This window comes from Panthera pardus, unplaced genomic scaffold (assembly GCF_024362965.1).
Source record: "Panthera pardus isolate Hobbes unplaced genomic scaffold, ASM2436296v1 HiC_scaffold_10, whole genome shotgun sequence".
NCBI classification, from domain to species: Eukaryota; Metazoa; Chordata; class Mammalia; order Carnivora; family Felidae; genus Panthera; species Panthera pardus.
In genome coordinates, this window is record NW_026526655.1 from 27831070 (window position 1) to 27852493 (window position 21424).

The 21424-nt window shown below is 40.1% G+C and overlaps 1 protein-coding gene across 1 annotated transcript in view; it reads right to left on the reverse strand.

Annotated features, from left to right (window-relative positions):
• Nucleotides 1-7882: 7882 nt before the first annotated feature.
• The window catches only part of PTH2R (parathyroid hormone 2 receptor), an 83876-nt gene continuing 70334 nt past the window's right edge, over nucleotides 7883-21424 (reverse strand). Inside the window, exons 10-13 of the mRNA XM_053905413.1 lie at nucleotides 19724-19818; nucleotides 11690-11828; nucleotides 10190-10231; nucleotides 7883-9114 (exon numbers count right to left, since the gene is read on the reverse strand). Of these exons, the coding sequence (XP_053761388.1) occupies nucleotides 8719-9114; nucleotides 10190-10231; nucleotides 11690-11828; nucleotides 19724-19818 (672 nt within the window). The 3' untranslated portion in view covers nucleotides 7883-8718. The remainder of the gene's footprint in view (nucleotides 9115-10189; nucleotides 10232-11689; nucleotides 11829-19723; nucleotides 19819-21424) is intronic.

Sequence of the window (21424 nt, forward strand, 5' to 3'; positions counted from 1 at the left end):
AAAACTTCATTTTTAATTTCAATTTCTATTAAAAATATTTTTCTTTAATTTTTATTACCATATTTTTTACTTTTGTGTAAATTTTTTCAAATTCTATTTCACTTCCATCATTTTATTATAGTCTACTTCAGTGTATTCACCTTTTCAAATTTTCAAATGATTTCCTTTTTTTTCTCTTTTTATTTTCTTTTCTTTTTCTTGAATGCAGAAAGAGAAAAACTTCGTTTTTACTTTCAATTTCTATTAAAAATATTTTTTTAATTTTTTTATTATATTTTCTGCTTTTATGTAAATTTTTTCAAATTCTCTTTCCCTTCCATCATTATTTTAGTCTACTACAGTGTGTTCACTTTTCAAACTTTCAAACGATTTCCTTTTTTCTTTTTTTAATCTTTTTTCTCTTTTTCATTTCTTTTCTTTTTCTTGAATACAGAAAAAGAATAATTCATTTTTATTTTTAATTTTTATTAAAAATATTTTTCTTTAATTTTTTTCTACTATATTCTTTACTTTTGTGTATATTTTTTCAAATTCTATTTTACTCCCATCATTTTAGTCTACTTCAGTGTAGTCATTTTTTTCAAATTCTCAAACGATTTCCTTATTTTGTTTTTTTTCTTCCCCCAACCCTTTTTTTTTCTGTCAAACCACGTTCAACACCCAGACCAAAACACACCTAGGATCTAGCATCATTTATTCAATTTGTGTGTGTGTGTGTTTTTAATTTTTAAATTTTAATATTTTTTAATTTTAATTTTTCTACCTCATTAATTTCTTTTCTCCCTTCAAAATGACAGAACGAAGGAATTCACCTCAAAAGAAAGAGCACAGAGAAATGACAGCCTGGGATGTAACCAACCCAGATACAAGCAAGATGTCTGAACCAGAATTTAGAATCACGATAATAAGAATACTAGCTGGAGTCGAAAATAGATTAGGATCCCCTTCTGCAGAGATAAAAGAAGTAAAAAGTAGCCAGAATGAAATTAAAAATGCTATGACTAAGCTGCAATCACGGATGGATGCCACAGCGGCAAGGATGGATGAGGCAGAACAGAGAATCCGCAATATAGAGGACAAACTTACAGAGAATAATGAGGCAGGAAAAAAGAGGGAGATTAAGGCAAAAGAGCACGATTTAAGAATTAGAGAAATCAGTGACTCATTAACAAGGAACAACATCAGAATCATAGGGGTCCCAGAAGAGGAAGAGAGACAAATAGGGGTAGAAAGGTTATGTGAACAAATCATAGCAGAAAACTTTCCTAACCTGGAGAAACACACAGACATCAAAATCCAGCAAGCACAGAGGACCCCCATTAGATTCAACAAAAACCGACCATCAACAAGGCATATCATAGTCAAATTCACAAAATACTTAGGCAAGGAGAGAATCATGAAAGCAGCAAGGGAAAAACAGTTCCCTAACCTACCAGGAAGACAGATCAGGTTTGCAGCAGACCTATCCACAGAAAGTTGGCAGGCCAGAAAGGAGTGGCAGGATGTATTCAATGTGCTGAATCAGGAAAATATGCAGCCAAGGATTCTTTATCCAGCAAGGCTGTCATTCAAAATAGAAGGAGAGATAAAAAGTTTCCCAGACAAACAAAAATTAAAGGAGTTTGTGACCACTAAACCAGCCCTGCAAGAAATTTTAAGGGGGACTCTCTGAGGGGAGAAAAGATGAAAAAAAAAATATATATATATATATATATACATATATATATATATATATATGTATATATATATATAAAGCAACAAAGATTAGAAACGACCAGAGAACGCCACCAGAAACTCCAACTCTACAAGCATCATAATGGCAATAAATTCATATCTTTCAGTATTCACTCTAAATGTCAATGGACTCAATGCTCCAATCAAAAGACACAGGTTAACAGAACAGATAAGAAAACAAGATCCATCTATATGCTGTTTACAAGAGACCCACTTTAGACCTAAAGACACCTTCAGATCAAAAATAAGCTAATGGAGAACCATCTATCATGCTAATGGTCAACAAAAGAAAGCCGGAATAGCCATACTTCTATCAGACAATCTAGACTTTAAAATAAAGGCTGTATCAAGAGATGCAGAAGGGCATTTTATCATAACCAAGGAATCTATCCACCAAGAAGATCTAACAATTGTAAACATTTATGCGCCAAATGTGGCAGCACCCAAATATATAAATCAATTAATCACAAACATAAAGAAACTCATTGATAGTAATACCATAATAGTAGGAGACTTCAACACTCCACTCACAGCAATGGACAGATCATCTAGTCAAAAAATCAACAAGGCTTTGAATGACACACTGGACCAGATGGACTTAACAGATATATTCAAAACATTTCATCCTAGGGGCGCCTGGGTGGCTCAGTCGGTTGAGCGTCCGACTTCAGCTCGGGTCACGGTCTCACGGTCCGTGAGTTCGAGCCCCGCGTCAGGCTCTGGACTGATGGCTCAGAGCCTGGAGCCTGCTTCCAATTCTGTGTCTCCCTCTTTCTCTGCCCCTCCCCCGTTCATGCTCTGTCTCTCTCTGTCTCAAAAATAAATAAATGTTAAAAAAAAAATTAAAAAAAAAAAATCTCATCCTAAACCAGCAGAATATACATTCTTCTCCAGTGTACATGGAACGTTCTCCAGAATAGACCATATACCGGGACACAAATCTGCCCTAAGTAGGTACAAAAAGATCAAGATCATACCATGCATATTTTCAGACCACAGTGCTATGAAACTCGAAATGAACCACAAGAAAAACTTTGGAAAGTTAACAAATACTTGGAGACTGAAGAACATCCTACTAAAGAATTAATGGGCCAACCAGCAGTTAAAGAGGAAATTAAAAAGTATATGGAAGTCAATGAAAATGATAACACCACATCCAAAACCTGTGGGACACAGCAAAGGTGGTCATAAGAGGAAAGTATATAGCAATCCAGGCCTTCCTAAAGAAGGAAGAAAGATCTCAGATACACAACCTAACTTTACACCTTAAGGAGCTGGAAAAAGAACAGCAAATAAAACCCAAAACCAGCAGAAGACAGGAAATAATAAAGATTAGAGCAGAAATTAATCCTATTGAAACAAAACAAAACAAACAAACAAAAAACAGTAGAACAGATCAAAGAAACCAGAAGCTGGTTCTTTGAAAGAATTAACAAAATTGATAAATCCCTAGCCAGTTTGATCGAAAAGAAAAAAGAAAGGACCCAAATAAATAAAATCAAGAGTGAAAGAGGAGAGATCACAACCAACACAGCAGAAATAAAAACAATAAGAAGAGAATATTATGAGCAATTATATGCCAATAAAATGAGCAATCTGGAAGAAATAGACAAATTCCTAGAAATATACCCTACCAAAACTGAAACAGGAAGAAAAAGAAAATTTAAACAGACCCATAAGCAGTAAAGAAATCAAATTAGTAATCAAAAATCTGCCAAAAAACAAGAGTCCAGGGCCAGATGGCTTTCCAGGGGAATTCTACCAAACATTTAAGGAAGAGTTAACACCTATTCTCTTGAAGCTGTTCCAAAAAATAGAAACAGAAGGAAAACTTCCAAACTTTTTCTATGAAGCCTGCATTACCTTGATTTCAAAACCATACAGAGACCCCACTAAAATGGAGAACTATAGACCAATTTCCCTGATGAACATGGATGCAAAAATCCTCAACAAGATATTAGCCAACTGGTTCCAACAATACATTAAAAAAATTATTCACCACGACCAAGTGGGAGTTATACCTGGGATGCAGGGCTGGTTCAATATCTGCAAAACAATTAACGTGATTCATCACATCAATAAGAGAAAGGACAAGAACCTTATGATCCTCTCAATAGATGCAGAGAAAGCATTTGACAAAGTACAGCATCCTTTCTTGATAAAAACCTTCAAGAAAGTAGGGATAGAAGGGGCATACCTCAAGATCATAAAAGCCATATATGAATGACCCAGTGCTAATATCATCCTCAATGGGCAAAAACTGAGAGCTTTCCTCCTAAGATCAGGTACAAGACAGGGATGTCCACTCTCGCCACTGTTATTCAACATAGTATTGGAAGTCTTAGCCTCTGCAATCAGACAACACAAAGAAATAAAAGGCATCCAAATTGGCCAGGGGGAGGTCAAACTTTCACTCTTCGCAGAACACATGATACTCTATATGGAAAACCCAAATATGCCACCAAAAAACTGCTAGAATTGATTCATGAATTCAGCAAAGTTGCAGGATATAAAATCAACGCACAGAAATCAGTTGCATTCCTATACTCCAACAATGAAGTGACAGAAAGAGAAATCAAGGAATTGATCCCATTTACAGTTGCACAAAAAACCATAAAATACCTAGGAAGAAATCTAACCAAAGAGGTGAAAAATCTATACACTGAAAACTATAGAAAGCTTATGAAAGAAATTGAAGAAGATACAAAAAAAAAAAAAAAAAAGGAACAGATTCCACGCTCCTGCATAGGAAGAACAAATATTATTAAAATGTTGATACTACCAAAGTAATCTACATATCCAGTGCACTCCCTATCAAAATAACACCAGCATTCTTCACAGAGCTAGAACAAATAATCCTAAAATTTGTATGGAACCAGAAAAGACCCCGAATAGCAAAGCAATCTTGAAAAAGAAAACCAAAGCAGGAGGCATCACAATCCCAGACTTCAAGCTATACTACAAAGCTGTAACCATCAAGACAGTATGGTACTGGCACAAGAACAGACACTCAGATCAATGGAACAGAATAGAGAACCCAGAAATGGACCCACAAACGTATGGCCAACTAATCTTTGACAAATCAGGAAAGAATATCTAATGGAATAAAGGCAGTCTCTTCAGCAAGTGTTGCTGGGAAAACTGGACAGCGACATGCAGAAGAATGAACCTGGACCACTTTCTTACACCATACACAAAAATAAACTCAAAATGGATGAAAGACCTCAATGTAAGACAGGAAGCCATCAAAATCCTAGAGGAGAAAGCAGGCAAAGACCTCTTTGATCTTGGCCGCAGCAACTTCTTACTCATCTCCGGAGGCAAGGGAAACAAAAACAAAAATGAACTACTGGGACCTCATCAAAATAAAAAGCTTCTGCACAGTGAAGGAGAGAATCAGCAAAACTAAAACCAGCAGAATGGGAGAAGATATTTGCAAATGACATATCAGATAAAGGGTGAGTATCCAAAATCTATAAAGAACTTATCAAACTCAGCACCCAAAAAACAAATAATCCAGTGAAGAAACGGGCAAAAGACATGAATAGACACTTCTCCAAAGAAGACATCCAGATGGCCAACTGACATGTGAAAAAATGCTCAGCATCACACATCATCAGGGAAATACAAATCAAAACCACGATGAGATACCACCTCACACTTGTCAGAATGGCTAACGTTAACAACTCAGGCACAACAGATGTTGGCGAGGATGCGGAGAAAGAGGATCTCTTTTGCACTGTTGGTGGGAATGCAAACTGATGCAGCCACTCTGGAAAACAGTATGGAGGCTCCTCAAAAAAAACTAAAAATAGAACTACCCTATGACCCAGCAATTGCACTACTAGGCATTTATCCACGGGATACAGGTGTGCTGTTTCGAAGAGACACATGCACCCCCATGTTCATAGCAGCACTATCAACAATAGCCAAAGTATGGAAAGAGCCCACATTTCCATCAATGGATGAATGGATAAAGAAGATGTGATTGATATATATACAATGGAGTATTACTTGGCAATCAAAAAGAATGAAATCTTGCCATTTGCAGCTATGTGGATGGAACTAGAGGGTATTATGCTAAGTGAAATTAGTCAGTCAGAGAAAGACAAATATCATATGACTTCACTCATATGAGGACTTTAAGAGACAAACAGATGAACCTAAGGGAAGGGAAACAAAAATAAAAACAGGGAGGGGGACAAAACAGAAGAGACTCATAAATACGGAGAACAAACTGAGGGTTACTGGAGGGGTTGTGGGAGGGGGATGGGCTAAATGGGGAAGAGGCACTAAGGAATCTACTCCTGAAATCATTGTTGCACTATATGCTAACTAATTTGGATGTAAATTTTAAAAATTAAAAAAATTAAAAAATTAAAATAAAATAAAAAATTTTTAAATACAGAAAACTTAGGTTACTCTCACACTTGTTAACATAAAGAATTACACTCACACTTGTTACCATAAAGAAGTAGTGACATAGCTTTAGAATTTTTTTAATGTTTAATTTTGAGAGAGAGAGAGAGACAGAGAATGAGCAGGGAAAGGGCAGAGAGAGAGGGAGACACAGAATCCAAAGAAGGCTCCAGGCTCTGAGCTGTCAGCACAGAGCCCGGTGCAAGGCTTGAACTCATGAACCATGATATCGTGACCTGAGCCAAAGTTGGATGCTTAACCGACTGAGCCCCCAGGTACCCCAAGTGATATAGCTTTAGAATGTGGGGTTGGCTTAGAAAGTAAGAACCCTTAATATTTTCCATATTATCAAAATATATGTATTCTAAAATTTATTATGTCGCACTGACCAAGGAGGTCTTTTATAATGGGGCAAAGCCAGATTTTAACTTGAAAGTATAATATAACAACAACCCAAACCATGTATTTGTATGATATTTTTATGTTACAAAGTGCTTTCAATATATGATTTCTCTTATCATCAGAACATTTCTGTAAGGTAGACAGATATTATCTTCATTTAATTTTTTAAAGAGTTTATTTTTTTATTTATTTCTTTTGAGAGAGAGAAAGAGAGCACATGGGCAGGGGAGGGGCAGAGAGAGCAGAAGAGAGAGAATCCAAAGTAGGCTCCATGCTTTCAGCCCAGAGCCCAACCTAGGGCTCAATCTCACAAACTGTGAGATCATGACCTGAGCTGAAATGAAGAGTCCAACGCTTAATCAACTGAGCCACCCAGGTGCCCCACCTTCATTGTAAAGATAGAAAACTTGAACAAATGAAGTTAAATGACGTTATAAAGACTTACAGAAAACTAGCCATAGGACTGAATCTCTCAGCCCATGATGGTTCTCTCCTGACAAGGAGACAGCATGGCATGTGACATTAAAGCATAGACTCAAATAAATTAAATCTGCAAATGGCACCTCCATAAACAGGATGAGAAGGAAATTACCTCTGTGTGGCACAGAAGAGGAAGGCAAGAATGAACATAGCAGGAAAGTATATTTTTGAAAAATGTGTGTGGACCTCAGCGTACCTTATTCATCATGACACTAGTGGCATGTTGGGTAAATCATTCAGCAAAATGAGATAGATCAGCTTGACCTGTGTTGTTTCACTTAGAAACACATTGCTCTGTAATATTTTCATGTCCTACATACCTTTGTCTCCCCCACTAGAGTGGAAACTTCATGAAGTTCAGAGGCTAAGACATAATAAGGGTTCTTAAGCACTCTCTACCCAAAAGAAATTAATTGAATGTTTTGATTGGTTAATGGGCAATGTATGTATTGGTTACAGTGGAGCATAATGGTCATGAACCGGGGTTCAAGTCCGTAGATCTGTATCTGAAGCCACGTTCTGTCATGACTAGCTGTGCCACTTGTGGGCAAGTTAGTCCACCTCGGTGAGTCACGTTGCCATCTGTAATAAGGGTGACAGTGATACAACTTAACCGTAAGTTTGTAGTGAGGATTAAATTAATGCTTGTAAATAAAAACCAACGGGATGCTGGGTACCTAACATACACTCAATCAATGTTTCACTGCTGCAATATACTGAGGTTTCAAGTTCAGGGATGTGCTGGAGGTACATGCCAGTCTCCATCGATTTGAAGAAGGAACGTTGGGTTGGTTCTCAAAAACAAAGTTAGATGCCGAGGGAAAATTTTTACAATTCACCCAAAATGTATTTTTAAAACAAACTTTTAATTTATCCCACATGCCATTTGGAATGTAGCAACAGAACACAGAACAAAAGGCACGGATGCTGTGTGCCTTACCAGCGATACAAACGATTACAAACACAATCAGCCTGCAGACACAAGCTAACGCGGAAAACCGTGTGACATGTCAAGCTTTACAGAGGAGTGAAGAAGACCTGAGATTTGGCTGGTCACAAAGGAGACATTCAAAAGAAGGAATATGTGCAATACTTTTTTGAGTAATTCTCCTTGTTCCTAGAAAGAAACAAATATGTCACAAATGTATTATCTTATCAAAGCCCAGCCCCTTATTTTCCAGTGTGTGTGTGTTCTTAGCTCACGTTTCAAAGTACATCTTCAGACCCTAATTGCTCCCCTGCATCCCCCAAAGAAATGCAACGGTAGAAGTACCTTAAAATGAGAAAGAGAAAAACAGAATGCTCATATCTGAAAAGGGAAACGACACATACTGAATGATCTCTATCATACTTAGGGTGATATTTATGAGAGAAAACCAGAGCCAAGGGAGTGAAACGTTTTCCACCCAAGAGCAGCAGAAAAATGAACAATCACAGAGCAATTTGTCGCACAACAATTTGGAAGAGAACTTGATGCCAACATAAGAGAATAAACTACTCCACTGACACTTCTTCTTTTGTGTCTTTAGGATTTATAGGATCAAATTCATGCAACCTGAAAATTTTTGTGAAATAACACTTTGAACCCTGAATTTTCAGTTCTGGGGCGCAAGCAGAGGAATGCCAGCCAAGCTTCTCTCACACAACCAGAGGGACCAGCTCTTTAAAGTCACAGATGTTAACTCAGAGAACATCCTCCGTTTCTCCTCTGCTTCCTTCAGGGTCTGGGTTGAATTCCAACGGCCTGGGAGACTCCGCCATTGGAATCTCATCTCCTCGCCTGGCGTTACCTTCCTTGGTCTCCTCGTGGATCAAGTGTGGCAGGCAGTCCTGCTCCGAGTTACTCCAGACATAGCCGGGTAACGTCACGTGGCTGTCGGGCTGGTGGCCGGCTGTCTTGGTGGCTTTGCCAGAGATGAGCACCATGCGAGCGCTGGCAGCCACCTGCGACTGGCTGCTGGTGCTGTGGGTCAAGGTGGTGAGCACGGAGCCGTATCGGTGGCCGCCGCATGGGGGCGTCCTTTTCCAGTCGATGGAGAGATTCCACCGGCCCCACAACTTCTTCACCTCGGACTGAACCTAAGTCACAGGAAATACTGTGCGTCAGAAACCATCAGGGAGCCTGAAGCCTTGTTAGACGGATATTTGCCCTTCAGCGATAGTAATCGCCGAGTTTCCACCGTGTGCCAGGGAATGATGTACATATTCTCCCTCCACCTCAGAAAACCTCTACATGTTATTACTGGCTCCGAGAGAGGTAAAGGGTCTTGTCCAAGAACAGTATTTTAATATAAGCTGAAATGCAGCCCATAGAAACATCTGACTTGTGGGAGAGGGAACAGAGGATTCTGGGTGGAAGAGGAGGGGGGGTAAATAGTGCCAGCTGTGCCCGAGGAATGGCATGGAAGGTACTCAACTTGAAATGTAATACTGTGACTTTGCACAGGCATACTGAGGGAGGAAAAAATGGGAAAGAAGCCATTCCCATTTCCAAATGGGAAAAACAGGCACTGCAAATGACTTCTTAATAGGGTGGGGCTCTTGCTCCCAATCTTGTGGTTGAGGTTTCAGTTCCCCTGCTATTACCATTTACCAGAAGAGAGCTTAGTTGGAATTTCCATGGAAAGCAGTAGAAACCTGGTAAGCTGATAACAGCATGGCTAATGCTCTCCCGCCAACCCTTCAATGAACTAAAAGTGTCCCGTCACCATCGTGTGGTTTTTAAAATATCAAAATATTCTCGTGGACTTGTCCCAAGAAAACTTATTTTTTAGCTTCTCATAGGACTTGAAATTGAATGTAAGTTTATGTGTTAACTGGAATATGAAAGTCACCGTCCTTCCAAGTATCAGTTTACATTCCAACGAGTTGCATGGTGTTTGGGTTTTTGTTTTTGTTTTTGATATCAGGGTTTGCAGCTGAATTAACATTGAAAAGTGCTAGAAGAGGAAGACTGTAGCTTATTTCCATTCATTCTTGCTTTCTCAAAATAGTTTATGATCGAAATATCCCCTTTCTCCCTGCTCATTTTTTCCTGCCACTCCTGGGGATCCTGAAGAGATCCAGGCCACACCGTGATGGCCATTTACAAGCTGACTCGGACCTACACCTGTGGGGTGTGGGGTGTGGCGTGTCCGGGGCTCTTCAAACCTACCTCCCCGTTGCAGTAGCAGTAGATGATAGACACAAAGAAACCCTGGGGAACAAAACAGAACGTTAGCATGCTGACAATTCATGAAGATCACAGCGCTGACGTGTCTTGTGTCAAAATATGTGAGTTGCAAAAGTGGGTGGTGGTATGATTCCTTCAGAAAATTATATGAACTACTCTCTCCTGACGTTTCCAAATCTTTAAGTTTATGTTATATTTGTCTGAGATCCTTCCTTGGTGTCAGCTGAACCAAACAAGTAACTGAATAAAACACTGTAAGATCCATAAAGAATTGATTCCCATTTTATTAGCTTCATGTATGTTGTCACTCAAGGATCACAGAATAGCACCTGGTGAGTACGAGGTATTTATACATTGTGAATGCTGGAAACTACACACATAGGCTATCATATGGCAAAAAGACAAAGAAACTTTTGTGTCACTCATTCAAAAGTATTTATTGAGCCTCTACAGTGCAAACTGCTCAGCATGCCAGGGGTGAACAATTTAATCAAGACAGATGGGGTCCCTGTTCCCTTAGAGCTTACATTCTAGAAGGAAATACAGATGGATAAAACATAAACACCTAGCCAAGCTGGAAAATTGTAAGATAAAAAGGGCTATGCAGACAAAATGTGAAAGAGAGGAATGGAGAAGGTATATTGAATGGGTAACTCAATGAAGAGCGCTTTGAAGAGATAGCATTTAAGCTGGTTTGAGTGACAAGAAGAAGCCAGGCCTTGTGAATATTGGGGGTGCTGTGGGGAGAGCCCTCCAGACAAAGGCAACGGCAAGTATGAGCCCCTGAGATAGGAATGAGTTTGAGGAACAGAGAGTGTGGAAGCAGGAGCATGACTCAAACTCAGTGGGTGACAGGGAGCACAGTGTGACGCGAGGTCACAGTCGGGCAGGATCCCTGCCACATAGGGCTGGGCACACCAGCAAATGGCATTTGGATGTTATTCTGAGTGCAATGGGAAAACTCTGGGTACTTCGGGTAGATGGGTGACATGATCAAATTTATTTTTAAGATCCTCCAGACTATATACAGGGACTAGATTTAAGGCGACTGGAGGTGGCAGCGAGCGAGTGCCCCGGAGGAGGGTGGTGTCCGCAGTAAGCCATGTAAGCGATGACAGTAATATTATTTTCAAATGAGATAAGACGGGTAGCAGCTACTTCTTTTTTGTCTCCCTTTCCCTTTTGTGCCTCCTCCCTGCCTTCTTTTTCTTTGACTTTCGTTTATTTTCCATACACACACGCAGAAGTCCCCGCTCTGTACGTTTTCCATATTTTACAGCAATATGCTTTCTTGTCTCACTGCCCAGACTTGGTGAGAAGAAGCTCCTGCTGTGGGCAGAGGTTAAAAGCATAGGCTCCAGAGAATAACGCCCTTCCGTGGCCCCCCAGGAGACAGGTGCATGAAAGCGGGAGAGAGGAGCAGAGAAAGTTGCAGGGGGGGGTGGGGGGGGGTACCACAATGCAAGAGCCGGAGCTGTCTACCTGAAAGGAATTGAAGAAGAGCTCACAGTGCATCCGGACCTCCCAGCCCAGCCCGGCGAAGGAGTGGGGCAGGCACAGGAACACGATGTAGTGCACTCCAAAGACCAGCACCAGGACCAGAGTCGATTTGGCCAGTTTCCTGAAAGAAGCCTTTTTATTAACCAACTTAGAGTGCCAGTCCGTGGAGATGGCTTGCAGGAAATAATCAAGCTTAGGAGAGGCTGACTTTTTCCCTGTCTCTTTAGATCCCATGGCTTCTGCTAGATATTTTTCCCCCTCCCTCCTCTTCCTGTCACATTTATACTAAATAGAAAAAAGGGAACGATTAATTCAAGCTCGAGAGGGACTGAGAAAGGCTTAAGGGAAATAGTACTTTTTTTAAAAGCTAAATTTTTTATACTAAATCAAATTGTTTATTCTCACTTCCCATGATTATTATCCCTTAATTCTCTCTAATCTCATTTCTACTCTCCTGGATTAACAGATATTGTTTTCATAAAGCTATGAAATGCCCTTTGTTGCTGCCCTAAATTTACTTTAACTTCTATGTTTGAGACTTAAACAAGTATTACTTCCATTCATGTTAATTATCTTCACTTTCCACAGACCACATTTTGATTTGTTTTGTTCATTTTAAAATTAACTACGCCCAGGGCACATGGGTAGCTCAATCAGTTAAGTGTCCAACTCTTAATTTCCGTTTAGGTCATGACCTCACAGCTCAGCTCAAGAGCTCACTCCCTGCCTCAGGCTCTGGGCTCTGTGCTGACAGCTCAGAGCCTGGAGCCTGCTTCAGATTCTATCTCCTTCTCCACCCCTCTCCTGCTTGTGCTCAGTCTCTCTCTCTCTCTCTCTCAAATATAAATAAACACTAAAATTTTTTAATTAATTAATTAAAATAAAATTAACTACTCCCTAGTTTCTTCATCAGTTGGATCTCCATTAATCATTTCATATTTTCTTATAAGCTGCATATGGTCAATGTTTTTTGCTGTCTGTAAATATTCTACAAATTATCTACAGTTCTAGGTTTTGTACCTTTATTTTGCAAGCTAAGCAATTTGACTTTATTTCCCTTAACTACTTTTTCATATATATTTTCTTGTGTATCTGGAGGAACCCCAGGTTTCTAGTATGTTGGTTGACTCTAAAATGGCCCCCAGTGATTCCCCACCTAATATTTACATTCTTGTTAATCCCCTTCCTTTGAGTGTAGACAGAAACCTAGGACTTGTTTCTAATTGACAGACTACAGGCAAAATGATGGGATGTCACTTCTGTGATTACATTTCATAAGATTGTAACTTTCATCTTAATAGCAAAGCCTCTCCCTTGTTTGGTCCAATGAAGCAAGCAACCATGTTGTGAGCTAGTCTACTGAGTGGCCCATGTGGCAGGGTGGGGTGGCATCAGCCAAGAAAAAACTGAATTCTGTCAATAATCTCATAAACTTGGAAGCGGATTCTTCCCCAGTCCAACCTTAAGATAAGCCTGTAGCCCTGATTGACATCTCAGTTGACCCTTATAAGAGATCCTGAGGGAGGAGGTCCATGTAAACCATGCTCAGATTTCTGACCTACAGAAACGTTAAAATAGCAAGTTTTTTTTTTGGTTTGGTTTTAAGCCACTTATGTTTGTGGTAATTCATTTGCACAGTAGATAACTAGTACACCCCAGCACATCATTTTCTGGTGTTTGGCTTTGGGGTTTTGGGGGGGAGGGGGTTCTTTTGTACTTTTATCCAAGAATCTGCCAAATCTGGCTTCTTCTTTCTTTTTTTTTTAATTTTTTTTAACGTTTATTTATTTTTGAGACAGGGAGAGACAGCATGAACGGGGGAGGGTCGGAGAGGGAGACACAGAATCTGAAACAGGCTCCAGGCTCTGAGCTGTCAGCACAGAGCCTGACGCGGGGCTCGAACTCACAGACCGTAAGATCATGACCTGAGCCGAAGTCAGATGCTTAACCGACTGAGCCACCCAGGCACCCCTGGCTTCTTCTTTCTTATTCCTCAAATATTCCCTTCTTTGGAAATCATTTATGCCCCAGTAATCTCAAACAATTGTAACCTTCTCCCTTTCTTACTGGTCTTTCCTCCAGCTACTTTTCTTTCTCCCTCCCTCCCTTCCTTCCTTCTTTCTTTCCTTCCTTCATTCCTTCCTTCCTTCTTTATTTGTTTACTTATGTATATACTTACCTAGTTTCCTTCTTAGAAATAAACAGTGTGGATAAGCAGAGATCACAATGGACTGAAATTAAACAGAACTGGATTCAGGTTCCAGATTTGCCATTAACTTCCTAAGTGACTGGGATTCAGTTTTCTTTCCTCTAAAATGAGGTAACAGAGCCCAGAAGTTTATAAGAGCTATAATAGTCTAAGGCTTTCATAGGGATCATCTTCCAGACACATCCACTTTCCTATCATAACCATCTTATCAGTTCCTGCAGACCTGGGTGTCCCACAAAATCATATTCAAAAGCCTAACTTAGACATTTAGAGTTGCATATGTGTCCCATCTCATTCTCCTCTGCCTCTTGTATCTCTCAGTAGTGCCTAGACCATCTGCTCCTCTTGTATCAGAGCCGTCTGCTCTGCCTCAGGCTCACAGTTTCCCCAGTGGCCTATGGGCTTTCCCCTGTGCTGTTCTAGCCCCACACTTCATACTTTGACTCATTTACAGTCTACTTAGTTTGAAAATTCTACCTGAAGTCTGTTTCATCCAAGGCAGCATCCATGGTAAGACCATGGATTTCTCTGACCTAACTAAACCTTTCAACTTTCAGAGGCTCCTTGGGATATGCCTGTCCTCCTGAATCCTGACAAGTGACTATCCTTTTCCATCACTGCATAAATGAGCAAGACACTGTGAGTAACTTCATGACATTGGAATTCAGTCTAATCAGATAAAGGGGGACAGCACTAACTACATTTGCAGAACTTTACAAGTCTTGTTTAACATGACCCTGAAAAGGAAATTGCATTTCCTCTTTTAAGATGATTGAATAGGGGCACCTGGGTGGCTGAGTCCATTGAGTGTCCAGCTTCGGCTCAGGTCATGATCTCACAGCTCGTGAGTTTGAGCCCTGCGTGGGGCTCTGTGCTGACAGCTCAAAGCCTGGAGCCTGCTTCAGATTCTGTGTGTGTCTCTCTCTCTGCCCCTCTCCTGCTCACTCTCTCTCTCTCTCTCTCAAAATAAATAAACATTAAATTTAAAAAAATATTTTTAAAATGAATGGATAAATCCCCCTGGAGATATTCTCAAACTCAAGCTAACTTTGATTGTTCCTATTGTGTGTGACTAGGAGCCATAAACTAGGTTAAAATGGGAAAGAAAAAGAAGAAAGAGAAAGAAAGAAAGAAAGAAAGAAAGAAAGAAAGAAAGAAAGAAAGAAAAAGAGAGAGGAGAGGAGAGGAGAGGAGAGGAGAGGAGAGGAGAGGAGAGGAGAGGAGAGGAGAGAGGAAAGAAAGGAGAGGAGAGGAGAGGAGAGGAGAAGGGAAGGGAAGGGAGGGGAAGGGAGAGGAAGGGAAGGGAAGGGGGAAGAAAGAAGTGCAACACATTGTGAAATGAGCACAAATATAAAATTTTAGGGACAGTTTGGTTCAAAGCAGAGCAAGAAACAGTTGTCAAAGACTGCAATTTAGTGGGAATCCTGCTAGCTCAGCCATCTGTTTTTTCTCTTTTTCTATGACTAGGCTCTTTTACAATTCTGTAGAGGTAAAAGTTAATTTGCAGCAAACATGATAAGTGAATTTATTTTCTATTGCTATGTAACATATTATCACAAATTTAGCGACATAAACAATATCCATTTATTCACTCTCAGTTTCTATATGCCCCACGTCCAGGCATGATGTACATAGGTCTTCTGCTCAGGGTGTCACAAGGCCAAAATCAAGGTGTCAGCCACCAGGATTGTGTTTTCATCTGGACCTCAGGGCTCTTCTCCAAGTTCATGCATACTGCTAGCAGATCTCAGCTCCTTGAGGTTGTAGGACTGGGAGCTGGCTATTGGCCAGGGATCATTCAGTTCCTACAAGCTGCCCTCAGACTGTCCTCAGGTCCTAGCCATATGCCTTCACAACATGTGGGATTACTTCTTCAAAGCCAGCAGGAGGATCTCTCTCCAGGCTGTCACTCACAGGAGTCACTACCCCATCACTTTTGCCTTGTAATGTAACCTAAGCAAGGGAGAAACTGTGCTATCACAGGTCTTGCTCAAGAAGGGGTATGGAGGATGATTATAGAGGCATGTACACCAGGGGGAAGGTAATCTTGGCGGGGCGGGGGAGGGGGTGGGGAAGGTGGAGTATGCATCTTAGAAATTGGCCTACCATAGTAGTGCAAATAATTCCTGTCCACAGAAATGTAAATTGTGGGGGCGCCTGGGTGGCTCGGTCGGTTAAGCGTCCGACTTCGGCTCAGGTCATGATCTCACGGTCTGTGAGTTCGAGCCCCGCCTCGGGCTCTGTGCTGACAGCTCAGAGCCTGGAGCCTGTTTCAGATTCTGTGTCTCCCTCTCTCTCTGCTCCTCCCCTGTTCATGCTCTGTCTCTCTCTGTCTCAAAAATGAATAAACGTTAAAAAAAAAAATTTAAAAAAAAAAAAAAAAAAGAAATGTAAATTGTGCCCAGTGGAATGTCACTAATTTTAGCCCTGTGGATATTAACAAGTTTTACTAATTTGCATCCATTTGTAAATTCATTTCAGCCTTCATGATTCCCTTTTAAGCGTGTGTAATGTCTTACCAGTTCCTTCATTAATGACTTCAATAAAATCTTTGAAGTGTGTTCATTTATATTTGTATAAAAGTTATGATTACATCCTCTTTGAAAATTTATCCTCCAGTGCCAGGGGTAAGTTGAAGCAGGGGCACGTACCAGGCCGATGGATACATGGGTCATTTGTTCGCTTATAAAGATGGATTTTCGCACTCACATCAAATCATTCAGCAATCCTGGGCACTGATTTGTTCGGCGTCCATCTGGTCACTCACGCACACTGTACGTCTTCGCAACCCGGCTCTCTGAAAAGGCACAGCTGCCTAGTGAGATGATCAGGGACGCACCAACTGAACGTGGCCTTCTGGCTTGCTGAAAACATGGTGGCGGCTCTGCCTCCAAGGGCAAAGCCATGAGAGGAATGTAAAGGAATCGAAGGGTCCGTGGGACTCAGTGTCCTATTTAGAAAATAGATACTCAATTCTTGCAACAGCTCTCTCCCCAGGTGAAAAGTGTTGGAAGATCTCTACTTTCCTTGTCAGAGTCAACTTAGCTTTTTGAAAAAAACTACTATTTCCCTTAAGCCTTTTTCGATCCCTCTTGAGCTTGAATTAATCTTCTCCTTTTATCTATACACCTAACACTTTGTAAGTGCATCTCTACTGGTACTGTCCTCACTTTGTTTAATTAAATTAATCTCTCTCTCTCTCTATCTCTTTCTCTCACCACTCACACAAATTTTTTTGCACACAGAAACCATGTCTTCTTATACTTTGAATTCTTGTGTGGCACAAAAAGGGCACTCAGTCAATGAAGCTGTTGCCTATGACGCCCCTGTTACATACTATACTGGCTGCCTCCTTTTATTCTGCCAACCATGTAAGAGCTGTTATCATCCCATAGCCTGATGAGGACAGAGGCTCGGAAAAACAAAGTATTCGCCTAAAGTCAGACAATGAGTACAAGATTTAGCCTTAAAATCTGCCCTCTTTACTATCATACTGCATAATAGACATTGGTTGAATTTATTCCAAAAATAATAAACAATAAATATGATCTTTGTCTAACATTGAATGGAAAGTCAAATTAGCCAAAACATTCCAATGTTCTTGTCCATTCAATCTTGCATTTCTCATAGCTCATGTTCTTCCACTTCTGGCAATCTTTTCTTACTTTGCAAGGGGATTGAGTTGTAATTTAAAACAAAAAATGCAGGGGTGCCTGGGTTGCTCAGTCAGTTAAGCATCTGACTTCAACTCAGGTCATGATCTCACAGTTTGTGAGTTTGAGCCCTGCTTCAGGCTCTGCGCTGACAGCTCAGAGCCTGGACCCCGCTTCAGATTCTGTGTCTCCCTCTCTCTCTGCCCCTCCCCTGCTCATGCTCTCTCTCTCTCTCTCTCTTTCTCTCTCTCTCTCTCTCTCTCTCCCTCCCTCTCTCTCGAAATTAAATAAACAATTAAATAAATTTTTTAAAAAACAAAAAATGCATCAGCCTTGCTGTTAAATCTGATATATTATTTAATTTTCTATACACCAGTCTTGTTTTAAAATAACTGATGTGGTAAAAAAAAGAAAGACAGAGCCTTTCCTCACCACATTTTGAACTTTGGACACTAGTAAGAATACGAAGGGTGTTTCAGTTATTAAAAAAAAAATGTATGTGGCTGGAAAATACTTTCCCTGACTACCTGACATTAGTCTAGACTCTGTTCAAATTAATCACTTCAAACTTAAAACACTTCTGGGCCCCAGATTATTTAAAAATATGTTCTGAATTCTGAATAGATTATTTTAATCCTTGATGAATTTTTCTCTTCCATTGTTTTGAGAAATACTCCCCCATGCATGAACTCAAAATATTGCCTATTCAAACTATGTTTTAAGATAATTCACCCTTTGTTCTCTCCAGAATTTTTTCTCAAGTCTCTTTGGTAACTTTTAACTGAGAGTTCAAGTTCACATCATTTAGAACTATAAAAATAAGGAGCTTTTATTCAGAACTAGAGAAATAAGCAGCTTTCAAAAACCTTTGTACTTTTCCACTTTATGGAGAAAATTGAAGAGCTATTTACATTTTCCACTGTTCTGTCATCCCCTGGCCTTTGTCTTCATCAGTGGGATGTGACAGGAGACAGGCTATATTAGTATGGCAAAGGTCCTTCACTGTAAACTCTTAGGCACAATTTATATTATAATAATACCGCTTGCAGCACATTAAAAATAATTGGAGCCTGCAGCTACTGGTTTGTTCAGTGTGTGTCTTATCCCAGACTCCAGTCTATACCCGTCATCTTTTCTGCCTGACAGTGAAAGTTGCCTACACAGTAGAGGGAAATAATTCAACAAAGGGCTTCGAGAACAGTTGTGACACTGAACCAAAATACTGACTATGGTTTCTTCCTTTCTGTGTCTCAGACAGCATTTCCTAACAGTCCAAGACAGAAAGAAGTGGTTATTACTTTGGGATTATAAAGATCAATCCACATCCACCTGACCACTGGATGTGTGTACAGTTGGATAGAGGCTGTTATTATTCGGGACTCCCAAAATTGTCATTGGGAAAAGTGGGAATACCCTTAAGATAGCTTGATAATGATCATAAACACTCGATTTGCCCTTTTCTTCATGAAAGACTGAATAATGTGTCTTGCTCAGTGTATTTGAACGTTCTTAAAAATTTATATTTGGTAGGGGCCAGTTTGATGGACAGATTGGAAACAATACAGCAAACCCACCTTCTTGATATTTTCAGTTATGACATATTATTTTAAGAACACAGAGGGGCCCCTGGGTGGCTCAGTCGGTTAGGTATCCGACTTCAGCTCAGGTCATGATCTCACGGCTGGTGGGTTCGAGCCCTGTGTTGGGCTTTGTGCTGACAGCTCAGAGCCTGGAGCCTGCTTCAGATTCTGTCTCCTTCTCTCTCTGCCCTTCCCCCACTTGCTCTCTTTCTCTCTCTCTCAAAAATAAATAAACATTGAAAAAAAAGAACACAGATAAAATTGTCTGCTAAGATCATCAACAAGAGATTTTCTGGGTAGTCACATTGTTTATGGGAAAATCCCAATCTGCTAAGAACAGATAAAAAAAATTATACTTAATACTTAAAATGTAAGCACATTAGGAAGGTTCTGGATTACTTAGATTTTCCTAAAATATATATATGCATTTCTGATAAATGGCATAACTAAACCAAATGAAAATTCATATTCACAAATTTATCTCTCAGAGACATTTCAGATCAATCAATACCTGTTCTTTACTCTAAATAGTAACCAAAATGTTTCCTCTGGTAGATGCCTGTCCTGGAATTACCTGTATTGCTTTTTTGTGTCATGCCCAACTGCATTGGTCTCCCAGATTTTGGTAGCCAGAACTCTAACCGTATTCAGAAACAGAATAAAATTGAGCTGAAAGAGAAGGTAATATTACAAAGAATTATTAACTTAGCCATCAAGATGTTTATAAAAAGTTATACAAATTGAACTTCTTTGTATTCAAAAACCATAAATTACCCATTCCATATATGTGAAAGAGGGACTCTGAGATAAGATACTGGACAGCTAGTGATTCTTGAGTTGCCCTCATGAAAACACAAAGATAAAAAGTTTCAACAGCACTGGAAACTAAAAATGCCAAAGGATGATCTGCCAGAATCCATAGGGAATTTCCAAACCCAAGTTCAGATGAAGTCCTGTGGCAGACTGGCAGAATAAAGGATAATAGTTATACAAATGTAACTACCTGCCCTTTTTGAAATGAGTTCCCAGCTTCTGTATAGATCTTAGGGAGAGGAATAATAGAGTTGTTTGGGGGATGCTGTCCTTCTTATGACATATGAAAAGTATTGAGTGAAGTATGTAGGTTTAAAAAAAAAAAGCAAATGATGTGGGGCATGGATGAAATAGATAAAAGGGATTAAGAGCACACTTATCTTGATGAGCAATGAGTAATGTACATAATTGTTAAACTATTAAGTTGTACGCCTAAAATTAACACTGTATGTTATGTACACTTCAATTAAAACAATATTTTAAAAACACTTCTCAGGCACACACAAAACAAGATGCTGTCTAAGAATAGGCCCCCACTGGAGGCAGTTAGATTGAATTTGAAATATTACATGTGTGAGAACCCCAGAGACAATCAAGTTCTGGTTTTAAAAATGTTGGGGAGGTGTTGGTAGGATAAGTCCTTTTATGTCTGAGGGCCACAAGAATCAGAGAAGAGATCCAAAATGAAGAAAAAGAAAAGATCTCCAGGTCTAGGGTCATAGGGAAGTAGAAGCCTGAGGCCCTGGAGATGGCTGCAGTCCAGAAAGTGTCACTACTTAAGAATAACGGTAATGTGGGTTGCCAAGAGTGGGCTTGTGTTAGCGGCAGATGAACAGCAGGAAGAGAGGACCGATCAAGTTCTGGATCTTGGAAAATAAAACTTGTCTTGCCGAGTTTTCAACCATTTCTGGAATTCGAAGAATTTGGGTTGTGGGGTGATTCATGTGCCCCTCTCCTGGGTCCAGCTGATCGTCTCCATCAGCCCTCAGCCCCCTGCCACCTTCTTTGCCATCGTACCTACTGACTATGCTCTCACCTCTCACTGATTTCACACTTCTTATAAGAACTAGGGGCTGAGACTTGAGCCCCGTACCCTGGAGGAAGGACACAGGTGCACTGTGAGATGGCAGAAGAATAAGGATTTTTCAGGCCAGTAAGAGCTGCCATTTATTGAACACCTGAGTTTAAATGCTCACAGGAATATGGGACAAGCATAGGTCCCTTTATTACGGATGAAGAAACTCCAGCCCAAAGAGATCAATTGATTTGACCTAAGCTACCCAGCTATCAGGGGAATCTGACCCAGGTCTGTGTGAGTCTGTACTGTGAATTCTTAACCACTATCTTATACCTTCTCTTCAGGAGGACAAAAAAAAAATGCAAAACATGAGAGCTGAGGACCTCCATTCATCCTCACCCACCGCAACACCTGGCTCCAGACGTAAAATCATTTTCTTTTTTT